The 23,016-nt window shown below is 44.3% G+C and overlaps 1 protein-coding gene across 14 annotated transcripts in view; it reads right to left on the bottom strand.

Annotated features, from left to right (window-relative positions):
• The window catches only part of EYA3 (EYA transcriptional coactivator and phosphatase 3), a 59,187-nt gene that overhangs the window by 26,592 nt on the left and 9,579 nt on the right, over positions 1-23,016 (bottom strand). For 5 of the 14 annotated variants that reach the window (XM_055703448.1, XM_055703450.1, XM_055703451.1 and 2 more), the window contains exons 2-6: positions 12,691-12,771; positions 6,655-6,698; positions 2,852-2,931; positions 961-1,027; positions 32-174 (exon numbers count right to left, since the gene is read on the bottom strand). In XM_055703448.1, coding sequence (XP_055559423.1) covers positions 32-174; positions 961-1,027; positions 2,852-2,931; positions 6,655-6,698; positions 12,691-12,723 — 367 coding nt within the window. In that variant the 5' untranslated portion in view covers positions 12,724-12,771. Of the gene's footprint in view, positions 1-31; positions 175-960; positions 1,028-2,851; positions 2,932-3,326; positions 6,280-6,654; positions 6,699-12,687; positions 12,772-23,016 lie in introns of those variants that run through there. The other 9 variants (XM_055703449.1, XM_055703445.1, XM_055703444.1 and 6 more) reach the window with 9 other exon arrangements.

Raw genomic sequence — 23,016 nt, 5'->3', positions numbered from 1 at the left:
CCTGAGAAATCTTTGAAAAGTTACTTCTTACCGAAAGGAGGTAGTCCATAAGTTTGCGTGGTCTGGGGGTAGATGGTGTAGGGCTGAGACTGCTGTAGTGCTTGGTACTGAGTCTGACCAGGGTAAGGGCTCATTGTTTCCGATACAGGTACAGAAAGGATATGTGCATATGGCCTTGATAAAAGAAAGAACAAGAGTAAAAAAGAACCGTTTACACTATACATCTTTCAGTCTCTAAACCAGAAGACACATAAAAAAAATACTTTAGAAAGAAGAAACAACACACACTGACATGTGCCCTCAGTGTAATAAACCGTGGGTGTTTCCCAATACCTCAGGCTCTTGGTTTTATACACATTGCCTGTTTCTTGCAGTGACACCAGGGAAAACTCCTCTGTGATGCCACAGCACCAGTACTTATCCCAGAACTGGGAGGGGTACAACCAACTCCCTGTTCCAACAGGCACAAGCAATTAGTTTCACTTCCCATGCCTCACCACACCAAACCCTAAAGCTGATGCTATACAGCAGTTATGTGTCAGCACTGCTGGGACACACAGACAGACAATACAAAAGCAGTCACAGGGGATGAAGGCCTACTGTGCTGCAATGGGAAGAACTACTAAGATCCCCAGCCATGGTGAATGACAAGAAAATCCTATCTTCCCCTTATATTAATTTATGTCCAGTTTGTTTATTCCTCAAATAGTATGGGCATTATTCAACAAGACTATTGTGTTGTTCATTACTTGAAGGGGGTCATTTATCCTTCTGATCATAAAACAGCCGCTGAAGCCAAAGGGTGCCTCCTATGACTTTCAGTGTCCGCAGCAATGAGTATCTGTTGCCAGCAGATACAAAAATGTGATTTACAGCATTACAGAAATTCATATAGATGCAAAAAGATTACTTCAGAAAGAAGTAAGAATTACAGAATTCAGTTACAATTGTTTGACTTACTTTGCAGAATACATTTGTGAGGTATAATCAGTTGATGACCTTGGGATATAATCAGTGCATGTCATAACTGGAAAAAAAAGTTTGTATAATTACATGGGAGATTTCAAAACCCAGCAAATAATGACAATTAAACATCAGCATGCAAAGTACATTTTAATCACAACACAGGATTTACAAAGGTTTTTTAGTGCCTTCAATATCTGTTTCAAGGCAAATTCTCCAAAAATGCGCTGTTAAACCAGCACACAGACATGTTTTTCTTGGCAGCTCACAGCAGGTGGACAATTCAGCCAATACTCTTTCTTCCTTTTGTAACAGTGCTCTTTCTCTTTACCAGTTGGTACCACCACCTCTTGCAACTGTCACGATAAAACTTTGATTTCAGTCCTGGCCAAAACCTTGCATGGGCCAAAGGGTCTTCATCTGTACCAAGCTTAACAATTCTCTTCTGTGTCCTGGAGCAGACCCAAAAGCAGATGTTTGTTTTGCCAAGCTCTCCTCTTCCACATCCCTTTTCTACATACTCTACTCAGAGCATGGCTCAAGCAATCCATCCTTCACCAAGGAGCAGCTCCCAGCTCAACAAACTTAATCCCACGCATTGAGCGATAACAGGCTAAGCTGCAGTGTACAAGGCTCACAGTTCAAATTCAGATGGCCGCTAAAGAAATTCAGCAGTTACATCTAATGGGATGTTTACATTTTTCTGCTTGAATAAATCCATAGAAATTGCACTCTGAAAGTGGTAAGACAGAGTCACTCAGTTGTTTGTTGCAGGAGTTACCAAAAGTTTAAGCCTGCAAAATCTGCTGCCTAACTGGATAAGCCATTTACAAATTCCAGAAGGTGCATGCAGTAATATTGTGAGGGTTGTTTGGGTTTTTTTTACACCTTTACCTAATTCTCGGTATTCTCTGTATGCTGATTAAAAAATAAGAATTCTAGAAATACCATTACTACATTTCTATTCAGCTGAATACTGACATTCTTTAAAAAAAAACAAACACAAAAGGAGGATGTTTTTTGCAGGACAAATGTGAGAATATCTGACAAGCGTTGAATGAAAGCCTGTAGGTCCAAAAGTTCCCAGTTTGTTTCCTGTTGTATCTTTGTGGTACATGGGTTTCACACCATGAGTAAAGGCAAACACTGAGGCCCAGAGGGAGGTGATTCATGGAGCATTCAGAAGGTTGAGCATGTGGTTGATTGCTTATATTTCTCAGCAGCTTATGCTCAGTTTACACTAAGATGAGATTATTTAAGTATCAGAATGCAAATGTTAAGAGTTAAGGTTGCCTGTGCAAACTAACCTGCAAGGTATTTTACACAGGAATCCTACTTTTGTAATAACCTCCAGTCCTCTTTTTCCAGAAGAAAGGATACATTCCACCTCTCACTTACTACGTCATCTCTTTATGGAATCTGCCTCAGTTTCCTCTCAGTTTTTTTCATAAGGAATTTCTGCAGACATTCAATAAGAGTTTAGAGTCTAACACCAAGTGTATGGCATATTATTACAAAAGACCCAACCAGCTATGTAGAGATAATGATTTATAAAAATAACATCTCTTACAATAAGCGTTATTATTGCTCAACTCAACCCTCAAGAAAAATCATGTATAAGGCGGGTAAGACAAAGCAGTACCCAGTAGCAAGTTGGCAGGCAGTGACACAAAAATATTTGTTAGGAGATATTTGCTTACCATCAGGCATTAACACTTTGTAAACACCACAGCAAACTTTCACTTTACAACTGATAGTGAGGACAGGCTAAGGATTACAAGGAGGAGACAAAACTTGTGCGTGATGAAGCAAAGTAACAAGACCAGTGGAAGAAAAGAGGAAGGACAGTGGGAGCAGAACAACTCCAGAAGATACAGAAGATACTTACTCTCACCGGACATGGGAAGGTTTGAACCAATGCTTGAAGATTCAGGTTTCTGATCGCTGACTTCTGCGTTGCTCACATGACTGCCAGGACAAACAAAGGCCAATCATTAGCACTATGAACTCTTAAATTAACATCCTTGGACATCATAACCCCTGGGTTCAACCTTCCTAACCAAGGCAAACTGACTCTTAACAGGAACGAGCTGTGCACTCCTTGGTATTTCACACAAGAGATCCCAAGAGGGAGATCTGCAGCTCTAACCACACATCAAACTGTCCCCGTTTTGCGTGGCGAGGTTTTGGTGACTGGGCCGCTGCCGGGGCGGCCGCGGAGCGAAGCTGCCATGAGCTCCCCCGTGCCCCACGGAGCCCACGCAGCCGGCTCCCAGCCAGGCCCACCGATGGCCGAGCCCACCAGCGACGGTGGCAGCACCTCTGGGACAGCAGGGTGAGGGGGGGGCAACAAATGAACAAACCTGCACCAGCGGGAGAGAGCAGCGAGGCCGTGTGAGAGCAGCAGCCCTGCAGGCACCCAGGGCAGCGCAGGGGGGGCTCCAGGCGCCGGAGCAGGGGTTCCCCGGAGCCGTGATGAAGCCCCCGGCGAGGCAGGCTGTGCCCCCAGCCCGGGGAGCCCCCGGGGAGCAGATCCCCCCGCAGCCCGGGGGGGGACCCCCGCTGGGGCAGGGCAGGGTGTGAGGAGCAGCAGCAGGGACAGCGTGTGAGGGACTGACCGCAGCCCCATCGCCCTGTGCCGCTCGGGGAGGGAGAGGAATCCGGAGGGGAGTTATGCATAAGGTGTTTTTTAAGATTTGGGTTTATTCCTCATTGCCCTACTCTGACTTGATTGGTAACAAACTAAACTCATTGCCCCAAGTTGAGTGTGTTTTGCCCGTGACGGTAACTGCTAAGTGATCTCCCCGTCCTTATCTCCACCCAGGAGCCTTTTTGGTGGCATTTTCTCTCCTCCACCCAGCTGAGGAGGGCAGTGACAGAGCAGCTTCGGTGGGCACCTGGCCCCCCGCCAGGGCCAACCCACCGCATCCCGGCCAGCACATCCACCCCCCAGCTGCTCTCTGAAGATAAGGCAGCAGCTCGGAGCTGCGGCTTCTTCCCTGCCACCGGGGCACAGCCCCCTGATCCCGTGTCAGCTCAGGCACCCTCTGGCTCTCCATGGAAGCTTAATCTGTTCATCCAGCACAAAAACTGTAGAGTTATTTTGCTGGGACACTAACTAGGCCCAGCTCACAGAGGGGTGCAGTGAGCACCATGCTTGGTGCACACTTGAGCTACAAGCAGAACTTCCCCTCAGCAGCAATAAGCAGTTGTACTGGCTCCTTCATCTTGTGAAACTGCAGACTCAGAACAGCAGAACACCACAGATGCCTCCAAATTTCATGAAAAGCTGTGTTGCAGAACTAGAAACAATAAAAATAAAGCCAACAAGGCAAGCATAAAGGGAAAAAGCAGTTTCATGATGAAATTACCTGTACTTCCTATCCTACATAGAGACAAAGCAAACGGACGTATAACTGAAAGTGTGTGATAAATGCCAAATAATCCAAAGACCTGTGAACATTCCTTAAGCACAGAAGTGACACCCAGTTCAAGGATGCTTCAACACTGGTCTTCAGGGACAAACCCAGCAGTGAAACAGCCTCCCATGGGTATGGGAGTCTGTGACCGCAGGGCCACAATGTACCACGCACGGCAGCATTTACTGGGCTCCTGCAGGCTGTGGGGGAAGGGAAGCTGAGGAGTGTGTGATACCGAGCAGCAGCGCCCTGGTAGCTCCATCCTCCCCTGGTCTGGTCCTTTGGGCTCCCACAGGTCCCTTTTGTCCAGCTCCTTGCTCCAGGATGGGCTGGAGATAATCCCCTGGGGCAGGGGGTGCAGCTTTCCTGGGACACAGCAAGGGGCGAGCTGGCTACTGCATGCCATGGATTTGGTTATAAGACAAACGAGTTTCCTTCCTTTTGTGAGAGGGAGTGAACCTTAAGCAAAACGCATCATCTGGCTTTTTGCCCCTGAAAACCTTTGTAACAAAAACCCTTGGATATCTTTCTCAATACTAGTAGATGAACAGACTTTCCATAACAGTGTGAATTTTTCAAGAAAATAACATTTTTCTACTTAGACTCGGGGTATTTGTGTGCTGTTTTTCTTGGCGGAAAAAACTGCTGCGATTCTGTGGCACAGATAGTCAGTCTGCAGCTGTTACATGGCATGCCATTTGCAAGCAGGTTGAGAGCTGCTCATCATGATCATTTCCTGTGGAAAATCTAATAGATAAAGTTTCTGACCATACTATACCAGCCCATGTTTCTGCTCTCAACACATGCAGCTGTGGCTCTTGGAACACATCCATCCCAGGTGCTCTTATTCTCTATAAGTTACAACTTTTCAATTCTCACAGACTGGGAGAAAAATTCTCAATTGCAGCACAACTGCCTTGTACTACCGAGAGCATCCACAGACCAGCCTGACCAGCAGAGCATGCTGCACCCACCAAAGTGTTAAGACTCTTAGGGGTGCTTCATGCTCCCAAGAGAGAAATCCCTCACCGGGTACAGCTCTTCCCTTCCCCACTCCCACTATCCAGCTACAACAAACCAGCCAGAGTATTGACATAGGCTGAAAATCATTTTGCTGAGCAGAAACAGATCTAACAAATTATTTTAAACTATTCCATATGTCAAACTTAAAATCATATAGGGTTTATCAAAATAGAGCCAGAATATTTAAACAGAATATATAAGCAGGTTAGAAATGCAATTTTATCCCGCCATTCCCCATGCTATTTTTAAATACTAAACAAGGATGTTTACACTCAAATCTTGAGGCTACTGGCACCTGTAGGAAAGCTGTGATGGCACTGAAGCAGGGTAACACACCGAGGGAGGATCAACACCATTCACTCTGGCACCTTCAGGCCTGCCCGTGCTGCCCTCAGCTCTTCCGCAGCCAACAGAGAAAAAATCCTCCTAGGACATGGTTTATCTCACCTTATACTGGCTGGAAAGGGAGCTTGCAGTGATTAGCTCAAATTTCTAACTGTTAGACATACAACGAATTGCATACACTGTTTGCTTACTATTTCCTGTTAAAGTATTCCCTGTGATTTTTACAAAAAGTATATACCAACGTCCTCATTCAGGGCTTCAATATACCACATCCACTCCGGCACAAATGGCACACAGTGTTTCCTCCTCACTCATATTGGGATGTCTGAGGCTCCAAAAAGAAATCTTTCTTGGCAGTATTCGCTACTACTCACAGGAACAGAATACATCCTAATACAGCTTTTTGCACTAGATAATAATAGTCATTAATTCCTAAATATAAGATACATCAGAAAGCATCTACTGAGGCTAAAAATAGTACAACACAACAGCTTCAAACAAGAGACTATCAGTTTTAGAATGTTTAAATTCTCAAAAGCGTTATCCGCATAGTTTTGCTGAGAATCATAGCACATATATTACTAAAATATTCTGAGTCTCACCAGAATAAATGCATGGTATATGCAGTACATGACAATCTCATCAGATTCTGTGAAAAACAGGACGCTTGGTGATACAATTAAGACTCTTTGTGGTCACTTTTATAAAAGCTTAACACCAAAGGGCCAGTTAATTTTTTTTATTGGGAACTTAATCTCAAAATTATATCAAATACAAAAATGACTTCTATTTGCCCTTTCTCTGTGAAAAACAAAACAATACGCAAGCTTCTAAAATAGAAGCTTATCATGATAAAAAATATTAGTAAATGTTCCACACTAAAATAAAAATTGAAATTACGTACCTCAAGCTTTGTTCTCTGGATTCCTGCATCTTGGCTTTTTTTACCTGCAAAGACAAAAACGTTCAGATGCATCACTGACAAGAGCTGTCCTTGACGGAATCTGTGCACACAGACCTTTGTTAGCAGATCACCACTGGTTATGATAGTTTGCATTTGTGTCTAAACACAGAAAGCCTTGCGCTGAACTCCAGAGCTAGCCAGTGTAACCACCGGTTCTTCATCTCAAAAGAAGCTTTTTCCTAATTAGAAAACAAGTGCTAATGCTGAACCTGTTAGCAAAATTGCCATGATATTTAAGTAAGTAACAGACGATGGGATATACAGCTAATCGTCTGATAAGGACATTTTTATGGAAATCGAATAAAACAGACATAAATTTTATGTAAATCTTATTCTGCATAAATTCAGCACGACTGTCATGAACTTGGGTTCCTTGTTTTTCCCTCCCTGTATTTAAATATCATACAGAGATAGGAATTTGCGTATTTTTTCTGTAATAAATGAGGAGTTCTGATTTTAATTTCTGAGTAAAACCAATACAGCATTTATTCTGGTTTTTGTAGGTGGCCAGCTGGATCCAGTTCATATACAGGGTATTATAAAACAGAAAGCACTGGCTTCAACACAAATTCAGTCTTGCGCATGCAGGCTACAAATACTACTTTGAAATCCCCAGGAGTACGACAGGGTTAGTTTCTGTAGCCCGAGACACTCCTGCAATATACAGACTTTTCTTTCCCCCATCTTCTCCCTCTAGCAGAAAGTTTTACAGCCTTCCATGCTTCTGGAGCATGTTTAGATGCCAAACTTGCCGCTTCAGTACCCAGCAGCACATCTTCTGTGCATGGGGTCTGGGAAGGGAGATGCTGGGTATCAGGCTGCAGGGATTACAGCCCCCGACTTGGGTACAGTAGTCAGACTGCTGTATGGAAAGCTGCTAGCACAAATGCCTCACCACATTATTCAAGTCTGTCTCTCTCAGGCAAGTATAAATAAAACGCCAGGAAGATACAGTTTGGGCATGAGAGGTCAAAATGTGCTCAAAACTTTTTAAAAAATAAATTAATAAAATGCAAGTAAATTCCTGTTCGGTAGAGGGAGATGGGAGGCAGAGGTACAATAACGGATAAAGGCTCAAGGCAGCAGCGAGAGGAAAGGAGTAAGCAAACAGTAAGGATGGAAAGGAGAAAGCCAAAAAGACAATCTTTCCACAATGAGGTTACCAATATTTTATTTATAGCTCAGTCTGCTTCCATCTCGTCTTCTCAGCAGCAATTCCCCCTGGCATTTCACAGCAGAACACCACAAACTTCCATCAGCGCTCATCACACACGCACAAAAGGCAAAGGCAATGACAAAAGACTATGGCAGCCCGGCGGCTTAGATATCATACAGCCTCAAATCTTCTGGCATTCATCACTTCAACCTGAGCAAAGAGCTCGTAACATGGGCATTGACATCAACTACTGATGTAGTTCTCCACTCCCACAGCTCCACAGACCTCTTCAGGACCTTCTCCTGCCTGGCCAGGAATACGTGCTGCTTCTGCTCCCCACTGACAAGAGGTTCAGGGCCAAAAGTCTTCCCCACCTGAAGACCATGTTAACTACAACACCAAGGGAAAGCAGACTAGTGTTCCCTCAGCTCTCTTGGGCACCAAGTTATCAGAGCATGGCTGCTGCCCATCCATACTGCCCTCAACCCCTGCTGGCATCCTGCCCTGCAGCAGGTGCTCCAGCCCCTGCCTGAGACCCTGCCACCCCTCCTGAGCAAGGACCTCAAGCCACCAACACTGCACCAGTTTGGCTCAGGATGTCAAACTGCCCACAGGGTTCTTAATGAAAGGAGATAGGAAAAAATGAATTGCATCAAAAGAAGTAGCAGCAAACTGCTTCAGACCAAAATTACGTTGAGGATAAAAATAAAAATCAACTTAAGAGTTGGGAGCTTGAATTTTAGATTTCATAGGAGGAATGCTGCTGTTTCCAGTCAGGTACTCAATAAAATCTGGCTTCTTAAATTCAGTAGTGGTTGGGTGTTTTTTTTAATATAGGTGGACAGAGAAATCAGCTCACTTACCCAAAACAACAACAACAACAAAAATCCAAACCAAAAAGCACTGAGGTTTTGCAAGAACACATCAGCTTTACTGACATTTTCATCACAACCAGAATGCAAAAGCCGTTCCTGAAACATCTCTCGATAGTCAGGGCTTGAACTCAAAACACCGCTTTGCTGCTCTGCCAACGTTGGTCCCAACTGGCACTTCTATCTTGATGAGTACCCACACCGCCAGCCATCATGCCCGGCCTTCCTCCGATGGGGTATCTTCCCCCTCTGCCAGAAACGTGCCTTTGGTGTTGTACAGAGAACAATCTTTTAAATGAGTTTTCCTTTAAGTCAACAGTTCATTTAAAAAACAAAAATCAGTAAAAGTCTGGACAGGTTTTCATACTCTCTTTAAATGGCTCTGGAACATGGGATACCCAGTGCGAGCATGCAGCATAAGTCAAGCAAAACAGCAATTATGAATTTCAATCTATCATGTGCCTCAACTGGCTAGCCTTGGCTAGCGCCCATCTCTGCAGGTTTTTAAAAGAAATTCTCCCTAACATCTTAATGCTACGCAGTAACATTTACAAAATCTTGAAACTTTTATGGCAATTTATGATACAAACTTAAGTGGGAGGGAACAGTGTTAAACATCGTCTTCCGTGGGCTTGGAAAGCATTTTCTCTCCTGCCACATGTCACCAAACCTATTTATTGGACGAACAGCACCTAGTAACAGTAACTTCAGGATGACATCCAGGGCACAAGGAGAAAGTGCTGCCACAAGGCGCCATGCTCCCAGCGGAGGCCTGCACGATCGCACGCCAACCCCAAACCGTACACGGGGCGCCTGGTCACCCTCTCCTGCATGACCCTTCGAAAAGGCTGCTGAAACCTCTTCAAACGCCTCCTTTCAACACACACTCCCCTCTGAGCACCTCTGGAGAGATGCTGAGGGTTTTTTTGTCCCCTCTCAAGTGACAGGATCACAGGAGAAGTGAATTCACTCCTTAAAAATAAAAAAAAAAAAGAGAAAAAGGAAAAGAAATTAAAACCAGGAAAAAGATGCTGTCTACCTCAGTGATTCAAGTTTCAGCTTCAGCAACTTCAGACTTGATCTCACTAAGCTGTTCTATTGCACTACAGTGAACATGTCACATAAGCTACATCTTTGCTCCTACCTCCATCTTTTTATTTCACTATTAGTTTTGGGCTTATGTTGATTTAAATTAAAAAAAAAAATTAAAAACAACAATAAAAAAGTCAAGTGACACATTAATCGATCCCAGCTCACAAATCACAAATTTCTGTAACTGAAAATCCAGATTATTCTTTGCACTGGGAAACTCTGTTTCTGCCCCAGATCTACCAGGACTGGAGTTGAGTTCAGAATCACAGCAGAAACAGTATTCTTCCTGACGTCAAGATAACAGCTGCTCTACGATGGAATCCAACTCTTAGACTGATGTTCACAGAGTAATTTCCAAGCCCGAGCAGGACCAGGGACACTCCCACACTCACAGCCAGCCAACAAGCGAGGCGACGACTTGCTGGAACAAATGCTGCCAAAGCCATTTAAGACTGCAGCAGCTGTTGTGAACGGAGGACCGCACTCAAGTCAGGAAAGCAGAATTTTATTGCAAATCCTTTGCCAATTTCAATTAAGAAAAATCTTCAGCCCAAACACATGACCATCGTTTTTTCTCTACACTTTTGGCAGCGTTGGGCATTTCTGAAGCCCTTTTCAACACCCTGCTACTGACTCTGGCTTGCCATTGCTGCTGTCATTCCAAACACAGCAACCCAGTGGATATCTGCAATGAGCAAACACAAGTTCACCATCCCTTCATTTTCCAGTATGAAGGATTAAATAAAATATCATAAAAATCAACTACATGCATCCACAATGCATTCAACAAGTGAGAGATTACAGGATGACTTCTAAAAGCTAATCCTGATTCACAGCTTATTATGAATGAGTAACTTCTTGGTCATGGGAAGGGCAGGAGGTCACTTTCGATCATTTTCCCCAAAACTTCCCTTTGCTCTCTTATTTCCCATGTCTGTTTCTGTTTTCTAGCACTGCGGTGGGCACAGAAACTTTTCCATTCCAATTCAGACTTGAGAAGGGAAGAAACATTCCAAGAACAGGGACAGAAGACATGCCTGTTAAACATGCCAGGCAGCATGTGAAGTGGGGAAGTGAGAAGTCTAACATTCATTTAGAGAAGACACACTGTGTACATTTGCACCAATTCACCAATTATTACATCAGTCCACATCAACGCAAGAAAATGACACAACTTCTTTTTTTTTTTAGGTTAAATACATTGAACTCAAAGCCTGATGACTTCTCCACAGGGTCCTTTCTGGATTCAGTTATCAATAGTTTGCCATAAACATTATAAACATTACTTTTTTGAGGCAACATACTAAACTTGTTCCCATGACTAAGAAAAGCAAAATGATTTGGGAAAGAAACCAAGTTTGTATACTATCAGCACTGGGCTACTAGGCTGACAGGATTTTGAAAAGCTGACTTCAGTTTTCTTTTCTTTTTTTTTTTTAATTAGGAAAATTCACTTATTTCAGGAATGGTCTCACCACAAAACCCCAAAAACGTTCTTTTCATTTCCTGCAACAATGTGCTACTATACTCAGAACACCGCCTCATTTACTAGCTGGGATCAACAGTCTCACATTCTGTCTTAGAATGACTGACTGGCGTAAGATACTTAAAAGAAATTACCGAGAAAATCTTCAGTTGAAAATTACAGCAGAATCTGCTTACAGAGGATGCTTTCATGTACTAAAAATTAGCTGTACCCTGTCTCTCATGCCCCAAAGAATAAAATTTTATAAGGAAGTTTCCATTACTTAGGGATGTAATCACAGGTATTTCCTTTGTTAACGCATGCATTTAATCCATTTTTAAGTCCTACAAATATCTGGAGTTTATATGTTTTTGCTGATTAGTTTCGTATTTTGTGCGTATTGACTCAGGCACATAATCTGCATGTTGTGCCAAGCAATATTTTGAACAATTGTGAATTTACATTTCCATTTCATTCAACTTTGTTCCCAAATCACAAAACTGCATAATTGACATTACCGGGTATTTTCTAACTAGGTAACTAAGGAACATAAAAGTCTCACATTAAAACCCATCAGAATCTTTTCAACGAGAACACCATACTGCCCTCCCATACTACTCTATTTTTGTGTGCTTTTGAAAAGGTCTTCAAAATTAAATTAAGCTTCTTTCACAAGGTAACTTGGCAATTTCTTGTTGAGTTTGCATCAGGTTTAATTTGAGAATGTAACATCAATACAAATTTTTTTGCTTAATTCCTATGCTATTATGTTTCAGATATACAAATGTAACTTCCTATCATACTGTACTCATAATCGCTCTACCCAAAACTTCTGTGATGGGGTATTACTTGTTACTGATAATACAGACAGAATTGCAAATATGTAAGATGTCTGGACAGCAATTTTTAACTTAAGACATGATTCCCTACTTGAACACATTGTTAAATTAAGAATTTTTAAAAATGCTTTGCACTGGTAGAGATGATGGATCACAGGACGTTTTCAAGATCTCAAGCACAAGAAGAATTAAAGACTATACACATTGTAATAACCAGCATGCTGATCGGTTAGTAAAATAGCAAATTTTAATTTCTCTAGAACAGGCTTGAAATAGTCTGGTTTTCTGTGCATAACAAGTAGTTATTTTACATAGAAACATTATAGAGTTTAAGCATACATAACTATTCCTTTTATTACTATTGCCTCTATGATTATAATAAATTAAATTTACAACATATTTTACTAACACCAAAATGATTTTTCACCTCTAGATAAATATACTAAGTATAAGCCTTATTTTCCATTATTAATTAAAATAACTGTATACTGAATTTGTGAGATCACCAATTTGTTTTCTATGTTCAGTTTTAGTCTTTTTAAATGTACTTACAGGTTGTTCAGGTAAGTCTTGTGCCTCTTCCATGGGTGCTTAAATGATTCAAATCGTGTGTTCCTCGGCAGTCCTCAAAGCCTGTCAAAAAAAGGTGTTCATAGCTTTATGTACTTTTTGGGGGGCTTATCATTTAGGCTATCAGAGAACATTAATTGTCATATATTCCACCCACAAGCTTTCTAAACTCATGTTGCCATCTCCCAAGTAAAAGATGAAATTCATATATGGAGAGATTTCATAAACAAGGGATTTAGCTTTAATCTTCAAGATACAGATTTTTTACACACGTGGCACATTTCTACATCATTTACTTGTACCATACTGACTACAGAAGCTAATGTATCAATCAGACACGTGCACCATGATTTTAAAGACACTTTAAATGATCAGGTCTGGTCTACTAGGTCAGTAAACAGCGTGATTCAATCTAACCTGTTTTCATTTAGAACATTTATATAACAAACAAAAAAAAAAAATCAGGACAAGACTGTACACCTAAATGTATTCACATGCAGTACTGTTCATTGCCAAATCCACAAAGCAAGTTTATTATTTCAATTGTACCTTTCAAAGAGAGACGTTTGATGAAATTTTTAAAATAACTTTTATTTTGGAAGCTAAGTAACCCAGCAGCATTTAGCAGACAGATCTTGTATATTACACCAAGAGCTGCTATCCCCCACGATTTTAAAACCATGAAAAGGAAATTTTTCAATTACTTTCACAACCTGATTAATTTTTGCAGTTTAGTGCACAAAAGATAAAGGCACATGTCCTCCACGGCTTCCCCCTCTGCCCGACCAACATTCACAAACAGTGTGACCTACACAATTTGATTGCTCTTCTTTCACCCTCTCATTTCAGAGCCAGTTTATTAAAACAAACCCTAACCTCTTCAGACAAGCTCTATCTCAACTGCACCAAAATCAAGTAGATGCCTCCTCTCCATCCCAGCAGAGCTGCCTCTTCCATACACACGTGTGCATTATTGCACACAAAGCAGAACCTAAGCAGATTACAGAAATTAGAAGAAATACTGAAAAACACTTAGTGGTTTGGAAGCAATTAAATACAGTGAATTTGTGTGCTGAGGTAGAACCTATTCCTGCCTCCACAGCCGTGACAGTTTTTCTGTAAATCTCAGTGGAAATGCAGGTGGTCATTCACTCGCCTCTCCTTTCTCTGTGTCCTTCTGTTTTCCCCATCCTGTCTGGAGCATTCAGGCACCCTCACATTATGAAATTGTCCCCATGCAAATGGACTAAACAAGTTAACAGAAACAACTTTCCTGCATCCTGAAAACAATTGCTATTCCCCCCTCCTGGCCCCTGCCAGACCTACTTAGACTCCTCGCATGTGCAGCCAGCCTGCAGTGGAGCACCACGTGCCAGGTACAGGCATGCTCTGTAGCCTGGAATAATTTCATATTAACCATGAAAACACGAAGGATTTCTTCTCCCTTATTTGAGGACAGATAAAGGTCTTACATGCCAGGGTGTATCATATACTCCAGGGTAAAATTTCATTGAGGGTCTGAGCATTTTCCAAGGCTGCCTCCCCTAATCAAAGCTACTTACCTTCATTGCCTTAACAGTGTATCAACTGAATTTACAGTAAGTCTCTTCAATAACTCAGGTTCCTTTGAAATGACCCTATTCAAACCACACAAGAAAGTATACAATATCAAGTACTACTGTCACCATTCCAGTTTTTCCTCCACCACCTTTACTTCAAATATAAAAGCTTATTTCCTTTTTACTTTTTTGTAGGAATAACAGAGAAAAATCAAGACTTAAGAGAAACTGTGGCATTCAAAAACTATGAATAGGAGCACAGAATACAATGGCCACCAGCAAGAATATTTGAAACTGATACCAATGGGTCCTGTCTTGTCCCTTGTCCTTCATGTTTGCTACTTGACACTATTTCATTGTGCAATTTCTTTGAAAAATTCCAAACTAAACTCTTCAGTATGGAAAAAGACTTCACATCACACTTCGATCCATACAGCAGTAATTTCCCATCCCATGCTTCGTTTAAAAGCTGTAAGCTGATCTTTAATGTTGTTTTTAAGAAGGATCTAAACAATTAGAAAGACAAAAGAGATTCCCAGGGTCCTGTCATTACACTTGGGAACAAAACTCTCTTCCCAAATGAGCAGGGCATCTTGTAGCATCTGGAAACAAATGATTGAACCAAAGCAGCTGAGCAGATGGCAAGTGAAAGCTTGACCTCTGGTGACTTCATGCTTTCCTCTGGAGAATACTCTGTACCTCCAGAAATAGCAGCTTGGGCAGAAGACATCTCACAAAGACCTAGTGCTTGTAGCTGGTGTTATGCAGAAGTGGGCAGAACAAGAAGCAGCCTGCATTTTGGGGTGAAAGCGATGTACCTAACCGGTATGCCTGAGTAGCTAGGAGTGATGGGGTCTCTGCAGCAAATGCCTCCTACACCACAGTTTAAGCTGCTGCTGAAGGAAGAGCTCCTGCTCCTCCTTATCTCCAGCAACACATTCTTGCTGGCCTGACACCCCTTCCTTTGTGGCCACCAAAGCACTTGTGTGGCTGAACAGCAGTCTGGATCTGGGATCTGACCTCCTTCTAAGGAAAAAGAAAGAAAGAAAAAAACCCAAACACCAAACCAGAGGCACCCAAGCACAACCTTTCTGCTCCACTGCTTTAAGTGGCATCAGCTCTGGTCTCACACAGCCCCAGCCAGCAGGATGGGGAAACAGGCAGAGCACGCAAGTGGGGCAGCAGGATGCCCCTTTTCACTGACAGCCACAGGAAACGAAACCACAATTTTACCATCTTACTCATGCTTCACTTGGGCAAAACAGAGGACGTAAGTCACAGTGATGTACAGATGGCTCCACAGCCTTTCAACCGGTATCACCCACCCACCACCAGTTCTCCGGTAGAGCCGCCACATGACTTCTTGTGGCCGGGCATGGGGAGCGCGGCCGGAGGCCAGAGCCCCCACCTTCGTTACCTCCGGGCATGGTGCCGGGCAGGGCAGCTGCTGCCTGCCTCCCTCCCTCCCTCCCTCCGGGAGAGGCTGAGCAAAGCTGCTGACAGCTTCAGCGCCAGCCCGGGCACCTGCGCCGGCTGCACGTGTTTCCCTCACAGCACCCTCCGATATGGCTAATCCATCACCCCCGCGCTGGCCATCAGCTGGCTGCAGCCTTCGGGCAGGCGTACGCCCTCCGCCAGCCCCAGCACGCCTGGGTGCTGCAGGCTGCCCACCGCTCAGCTCTCCAAAAACCAGACCCCGCGCCTGGCGCCTGTGCAGCTCAGCTACTCACAGCGGCTTACTTAGCCAGCAGCTCACCACAAACAAAGCTGATGTGTAAAAACTGGAGATAAACAACACTGATTCTTTTTAATGGCTTCTCAGATCTCAAAATTAGATTTTTAACTTGTGGAAGACTCAGGGCGACTGTGCCTCAGATAAGCTTATCACACAGCTTCTATTGCAGAACATTTTAAAACCTTAAGCAATCACAACAGAAGAGATATCAAAACAGATCTTCAGTTCCACAGAGTTCAAACTGGTGCAGTCACACCCTTGGCAGGGGGTGCCAATGCAACCCTCAGGCAGGAGAAGAGTCACTGCCGTCGGTCGGTCCTGCTGCCGGTCCCAGTCCCAGAAACGCCACTGCTTCCTGAAGGGGACTGACACCAGCCTCCAAAGGCAAGAAATTGCTGATTAACAGCTTTGCAAGCAGCTGGAGGAGTTTGGTCACTTTCCCCATCTATATAGCCATTTATATTTCTCTGTGTGGGAGGGATGTCTGAGAAGTAGATTCTGATGGTGGGAATACTTCTGTGGGCCACCAGGCCCATGAATGAGAAAACCAGCACAAAACGTGACTGAGAGTGCAACAAGCCATCAAACGAGCTGCAGCAATGAAAAAAACATTCAGCAAAAATGAGTCAGGTGCACACTTCTGAAAACAGCAAAACACCATACCTTTTCCCCTTTATGGGGTGGTTTTCATTATTTACCCTGATAAAAATTGTTTTGTAATATGTGAATGAAACAACATTTTCAATTTAATCGACTCATTTTGAAGAGCCATCTTGGTTTAATTCCAATTTGCACACAAATCTACCAACAGTGTGGAATTACCAAGGACGGGTATTTGCACGTTGTTTTACTTTGCCTGCTCGATGTATGAAGGCATGTTATCTAAACTTCGAAATGGAAGGCATCAGTGCAGAGGAACGGGCTGCAGAATCACACCGATGAGTTGCCTGCCTTCTGTTCTGCACAAGATCGCAATGCCAATTAACTCCCTACTAAAAGCCCTGGCAAGTTATGTACAGTTTCTTGCAAGAAAGCCCGTTTTAAAAATCCTAAAATGCAAATTCTACTTCAGTCAGACTCTTTCTAACTAGATACTGTGGGTATACTTTCTGAAAGGTACCTGCTACTAGCATCAGGATAGACTGCTATTTACTTTCATTCTGTTCTTTCAAGCCCATCTGCCTTGGCTTTGAATATAAAATTTCGGCTGAGGTACAGTTCTTCTCTCAAGCTGCAAATAATTAAAATCAAAGATACTGTTATAAGACCAACAAGCAGTAATTACACTGATTAGAAAAAAAGCTGTTTGAATAGGGTTTTATATTACTTTAATAAAGCCACTATTCCCTAAGAAAAAAGCTTTATTTAGGGTAATGAAATTGTATCTCTTAAACAGAAAGTTAAAATAAAATAACAGAATCACAGAACCCTTTAGGTTGGAAAAGGCCTTTGAGATCAAGTCCAGCCGTTGCCCCAGCACTGCCGAGCCCACCACTGACCCATGTCCCCAGGCACCGCATCTACGTGGCTTTTCAGCACCCCCGGGGATGGTGACACCCCCCCCCCCCATCTCCCTGAGCAGCCTGTGCCAGTGCCTGGCCGCCCCCTCGGTGAAGAAATGTTTCCCAACACCCGATCTGAGCCCCCCGGCGCAGCCTGAGCCCGTTTCCCCTTGTCCTGTCGCTTGTCGGCTGGGAGGAGACCGACCCCCCCTGCCTACACCCTCCTGTCCGGGAGCTGTAGGGAGCGATCAGGCCCCCCGAGCCCCCTCCTCTCCAGGCCGACCCCCCGCAGCCACCCCAGCCCCCTGCCCGGCTCTGGACACGCTCCAGCCCCTCTGCGTCCCTCTGCCCGTGAGGGGCCCAACGCTGAGCCCAGGGGCGCGGGGCGGCCCCGCAGCGCCGAGCACGGGGGGACGGACGCTGCCCTGGTCCGGCTCTTCCGGACACAAGCCGCGATGCTGCCGGCCTCCCTGGGCACCTGGGCACCCTGCTGAAGCGGACACAAGCCGCGATGCTGCCGGCCTCCCTGGGCACCTGGGCACCCTGCTGAAGCGGACACAAGCCGCGATGCTGCCGGCCTCCCTGGGCACCCTGCTGGCTCGTGTTCAGCGGCCGCCAGCCAGCCCCCCCAGAACGCTGCGGGAGATGGTGCAAGGGCCTCGCCACGGCCCAGGCAAACACCCACCGCCTGTCCCTCAGCCCGAAGTGGGTCACCGGGCTGCAGCAGGAGATCGGGTTCCTCAGGCAGGACCTGCCTTTCACAAACCCGCGCTGGCAGGGCTGACGCCCGGCCGTCCTGCACGTGCCGCATGAAGGCACTCGGGACCTTCTGCTCCACGAGCTTCCCCAGCACCCAGGGCAGGCTGACAGCCTGCCATTCCCCGGACCCTCCTCCCAGCCCTTGCGCAGGTGGGTGTCACACTGGCTCAGCCCCAGCCTGCTGGGAGCCCCCCGGTCAGCCCAGACGCTCATCAGTGATGGAGAGCGGCTCGGCGAGCTGCTCCGCCAGCTCCCGCGGTACCCCGGGACGGTACCCTGGGCTGGGTCCCCTGGCCCCAGACACCGCTCCGTGTGTCTTGGTGCTGCAGCAGGTTGCTGGCTGATTCCTCCTGGACCGTGGCGGCTGCATTCTGCTTCCCATCCCCGTTTTCCAGCGCAGGGGGACGGGGACCCGGAGAACAACTGATCTTACTATTAAAGAGTGAAGCAAAGAAAGCATTAAGTACCTCAGCCTTTTCTTCATGCTTTGTCACTATGTTTTCCCCTACATCCAATAAAGGCTGGAGGTTCTTCTTAGCCCTCCTTTTGTTGCTAATGTATTCACAGAAACATTTTTTTTATTGTCTTTTATGGCAGCAGCCATAACATTTTGTATGCATAATAACATGATTATGCAGTTATTTCAACTCCTTTTTTACTCAAGGGCCAGCACCTTACCACGAATATATACAATGAATATATGAATTAAGCAGCAGCAGAATAGTCTATGCTTTCCGTATTTTCCTGTGGAGCATTTCATCGTAATCTGTGCCATGCTGCTACACGACATGCACCTGGGATTGGAGAGCGCGGCTAAAGCGATCTAAGCCACCACCTGACCGGAGCATGTTTTTTCTTTGCAATATGCTTTTTACTCTGTGCCACTCGCCACATGACAAACCGCTTCTTTCGGAGAAGAGCGGAATTTGGCACAGTGGGATGCGGTGGATCCCCTCCCCCTTTAAAAAATAATTAAAAACACACAAAGAAAGAAATACGAAAAGAGACACATACTGATATTACTATGCACTGCACAGCTACAAAATGCTTTTTTTTTTTTTCCTCTCCAAAGGCTTATGACTTAAATTTTAACCTTCAGGCAAAACACAGTATCAGCCATCTCCCACACTGGCAGTGACTCGTGCCCCTCCACATCAGGGTGTGAGCAGGTGTATGGATATAACCTCCTTGTTCCATGGGAAAGTTTCTTTACAATTTTATCCTTCCCCATATCTCAGCATTTCTCTATCCAACTGTGATAGAATTTCATCAGCCAAGCTGCTGAAATATTTCCAATTCGGTACCCTACATAGCCAAACTAGCGTTCTGACTACACCGAGCAAGCAAACTCAGCCCACTGCCACTCCTACGTGATCTCTTGTAAGAGGCATTCTCTGAAGTTTTGAAGAATTTCCCATTTTGTTTTTAAACAGCTTTGATTAAAGATCACAGGAAATGACAGCATCAGCCTGGCTCCTAGTTCGGTCTGTCTAACAAAACAGCCCCCTAAGGAGCTGTCAGGAATTGAACAATTTAGTGTACTACGCTTCATTTTTCCTTCCTTCAGGCAAAAACAAGGTAATGGAAATTCTTCATGAAGCTGTACCACCACCATAATGATGCAAACAAAATGAGTAAATAGATGCCTGGGTGTGTAAAATGTTCTATCTGGTGCGCCTGCCTACAAACTCAAAAAAGTTTAAAGATATTTTAAAGAAAAGGGAATTGCAGTATTTAGTAGGCTGATGCAACTCTGGTGACAGGCAAGAACGGCAGGGGTGAGCCGAAGAGGAAGGGCCCACCTGGCTTTCCTCCCCCATCAAGGAATGAAATGCTTAATACAAATAATTTATTTGCTTTCACAAGTAGACGTGCAAGTAACACAATGCACAATCTCCTTCCCGTGGTGTTCCCAAGTTAATTTATAAATATCATCTTAAGGCTGCACGTTCAGTATCTGACAGCCATTCCATGACTGCCAAGCAGATGAGACACGTGCATTACTCCAGTGTTTGAAAATACAAATGGGGTAAGAGGGAAAAGGAACTTGGGTTTCTAGCTTTAAATGGTGGTACCCCCAAACTTTCTAACACTATCAACAACCAACTCCTGAAACAAGAGTCTTTCTCTCCAAAACAATTCTTAAAAATTCCCTCTAAAATCCATCTTCAAGGCACCGTATCTCAAGCTTTGTTTTGTTAAATCCACCCCTTTTTTAAGCACAGTTCTCTACTAGTTTCCTTTTCCAGCAGCAGAGAGCAGAGATTTAAAAAACAGAAAACAGAATAAAGTTAAAGAATGAAAGCTGTGCTACACACCAGCCTGCTGATTTCATATCTTTAACAAATCCAGCAGATCTCATGGCAAAGATTTATACTCTGCTGTTCCTCGCTTTTTCACACTCTCCACGCACACACCCAGATACACACATGCAACACATGGGTATTTGCAAAATACTGTTAAGAACAGCAGAGAATAAACCTTTGCCGGGAGATATGCTGGATTGCTTACTGCTCTCTCTCTGCACTCTCTCCTCCCTTCTTCATTAGGCAGGGAAGACTTGGAATAAAACACCAGAAGTTACAAGGACGGCAGACTGTACGTCCCGTTTTTGAAGATACAAGAGGCCATGACAAGCCTGTAAATGCAGTCCTGTAGGATTAAAAGAACCACGGTTTGATTAACATTTCATAATTTTAAAATGGAAATTTTTTTTTGCAGTATTTATAAAGTGAGAAAATTACTGAAATTAAATGTGGTCACACAAATGCAGTTTTACTCTAAGCAATGCCTATTTCATTAATAGGAATTTTCATGATATTATTAAATCCTTCAAGGGCTATCAACGTTAAGACTGTCTTCAGTTCACTTTGCTCGAACAATGACACACAAGCAGCTTGACTTCCCAGTTCTTATGCAATTTTTAAAAATTTGATTTTGAAACACAGCAGGGAAATTTTTAATGGGGAAAAGAACTGTTTTTACAAAAGGCAAATTTGGAAATAACAACTTCATCCTTGAGAAAAACAGCTCCCACTGAGCCCAGAAACAAGTCGGCATTTCTTCTAGATAGATCTAATGTGCATAGCTCACACGGCACAAGAACACAAACCTGCTATTAACCTTGTAGTTATTAAACAAAGTATGGTAATTTATGCAAACGTAAGAAAAGTAAAAAAGTCAATTAACTCCTCTGTTCATGAGGATTCAACTTGCACTGAGAAGGGATTTTTTCGACGACCACAGATGATAAGGTACCTGGTATCCTACAGCTCACATACATTTTTGTGGTTTAGATAACTGATAAATGGGTGACAAATCTCTACAGCTGCAGCTCTGGAGGAAAAAAACACCATCTGCCTTAAAAGCTTTTTAAAACAAACTTTCAAACAGCAGAGCACAGGCCTTAGATTTCTAGAAACCACTTCAGACACATTCAAACAGATTAGGAGATTTTCTGAACAGAAGACTGACATTTTTAATCCCCTGTCAGTCAAGACAGCAAATCTGCATCATATTAACCACAAAAAAGGAAGCAGTTACATTATGCAGCTCTAAGTTTTGTTTTCAGTACAAGATTTTACTAACACATATCAGACAGCAATACAGATACCACTAGAGGCAACCAGGAAATTAATCTATAGTTCTATTACAGAAAATTTTTCAGTACTCAACTTTCAGCATGATTTTACTAAAAAGGTTGTGACTACAGTAAATTTACTTACTACTTTTGTTATTTAGCATTAGCGGCAGCCATGGTATTTATCGCGGTGCAATCAGTTCTGAGAACATCTGCAGCTATTTGTGTCTTAGCAACGCCAGTTGCTAGAGTAACCTGCTCAAAAATATTAAAGGAAGAATAAAGTACTGGATATTTGAGATTTTTGGCTGGGGAAAAGGACAGTTTAAATGACAGTGTTCAATGCTCAGCAGCTCAGGAAGAGTCGCTGCTTTTAGTTAAGCAGATTTATTGCACCATTCGCTTCACACAGCACCAGTCCTGCTGGCAGAGGCAGGGGGAGCACAGAAGCAGCCCGCGGGGTCGGACCAACGTCCGACAGCCCCGCGCAGCCCCATCTCCAGCAGCAGCAGGAGCCGACACCGGCGGGGAGTGCGTGAGCCTGGGCACCCGCAGAGAGGACATCCCTGCCTCGTCCTCCCGCATCCACCCGCGCACCGGCCTCTCCCCGCAACCGTGTCCCGCCCCGGCGCGGTCGGCAGCTCCCACCCTGCCGCATGAAGGATTCTCGGCTGTCTCCCACCGTCTCCCCTGAGCTTCCGAGCGCCTTCAGCCCGCGTGCGGCAGGGCTGGGCGAGCAGCTCCGCTGTCAGCACATCCCCTGCCTGCAGCACTTTGTGCGCCTCGACCACATTCTCCCTCCAAATCAGTCCCAGCCTTCAGCTTCTCTTCATCGGGCACCTGCTCCAGCCCCTATGATCACTGTTCTGCCCCTCTCTGCTCCCTCTTAAGACGTAGCAACCAGAACTGCACATAGTAAACGAGATGTGGCTGCAACCACAGCTCTACTACAGAGAGGTAAAATGTTTCTTACTGCTGTCCGCATCACCCTCCCTTATGACGGCCAACACCGTGGGCTTCTTGTTTGGCTGCCCTTTACACCGACTAACCATCTCAATGGCCCACCACTGCCCTCAGGTTCTCCTCCTGGAGTCTTAACTGCCTGTTTCCGAGTTCAGGAATCTTTCTTATGTAGATACGGTTTAGACTGCTTTTCCCTATATTAATTGCCTT

Source organism: Falco cherrug, chromosome 3, assembly GCF_023634085.1.
Source record: "Falco cherrug isolate bFalChe1 chromosome 3, bFalChe1.pri, whole genome shotgun sequence".
Lineage (NCBI taxonomy): Eukaryota > Metazoa > Chordata > Aves > Falconiformes > Falconidae > Falco > Falco cherrug.
The sequence above is the reverse complement of the archived record's forward strand: the minus strand, read 5'-3'. Positions and strand labels throughout refer to the sequence as shown.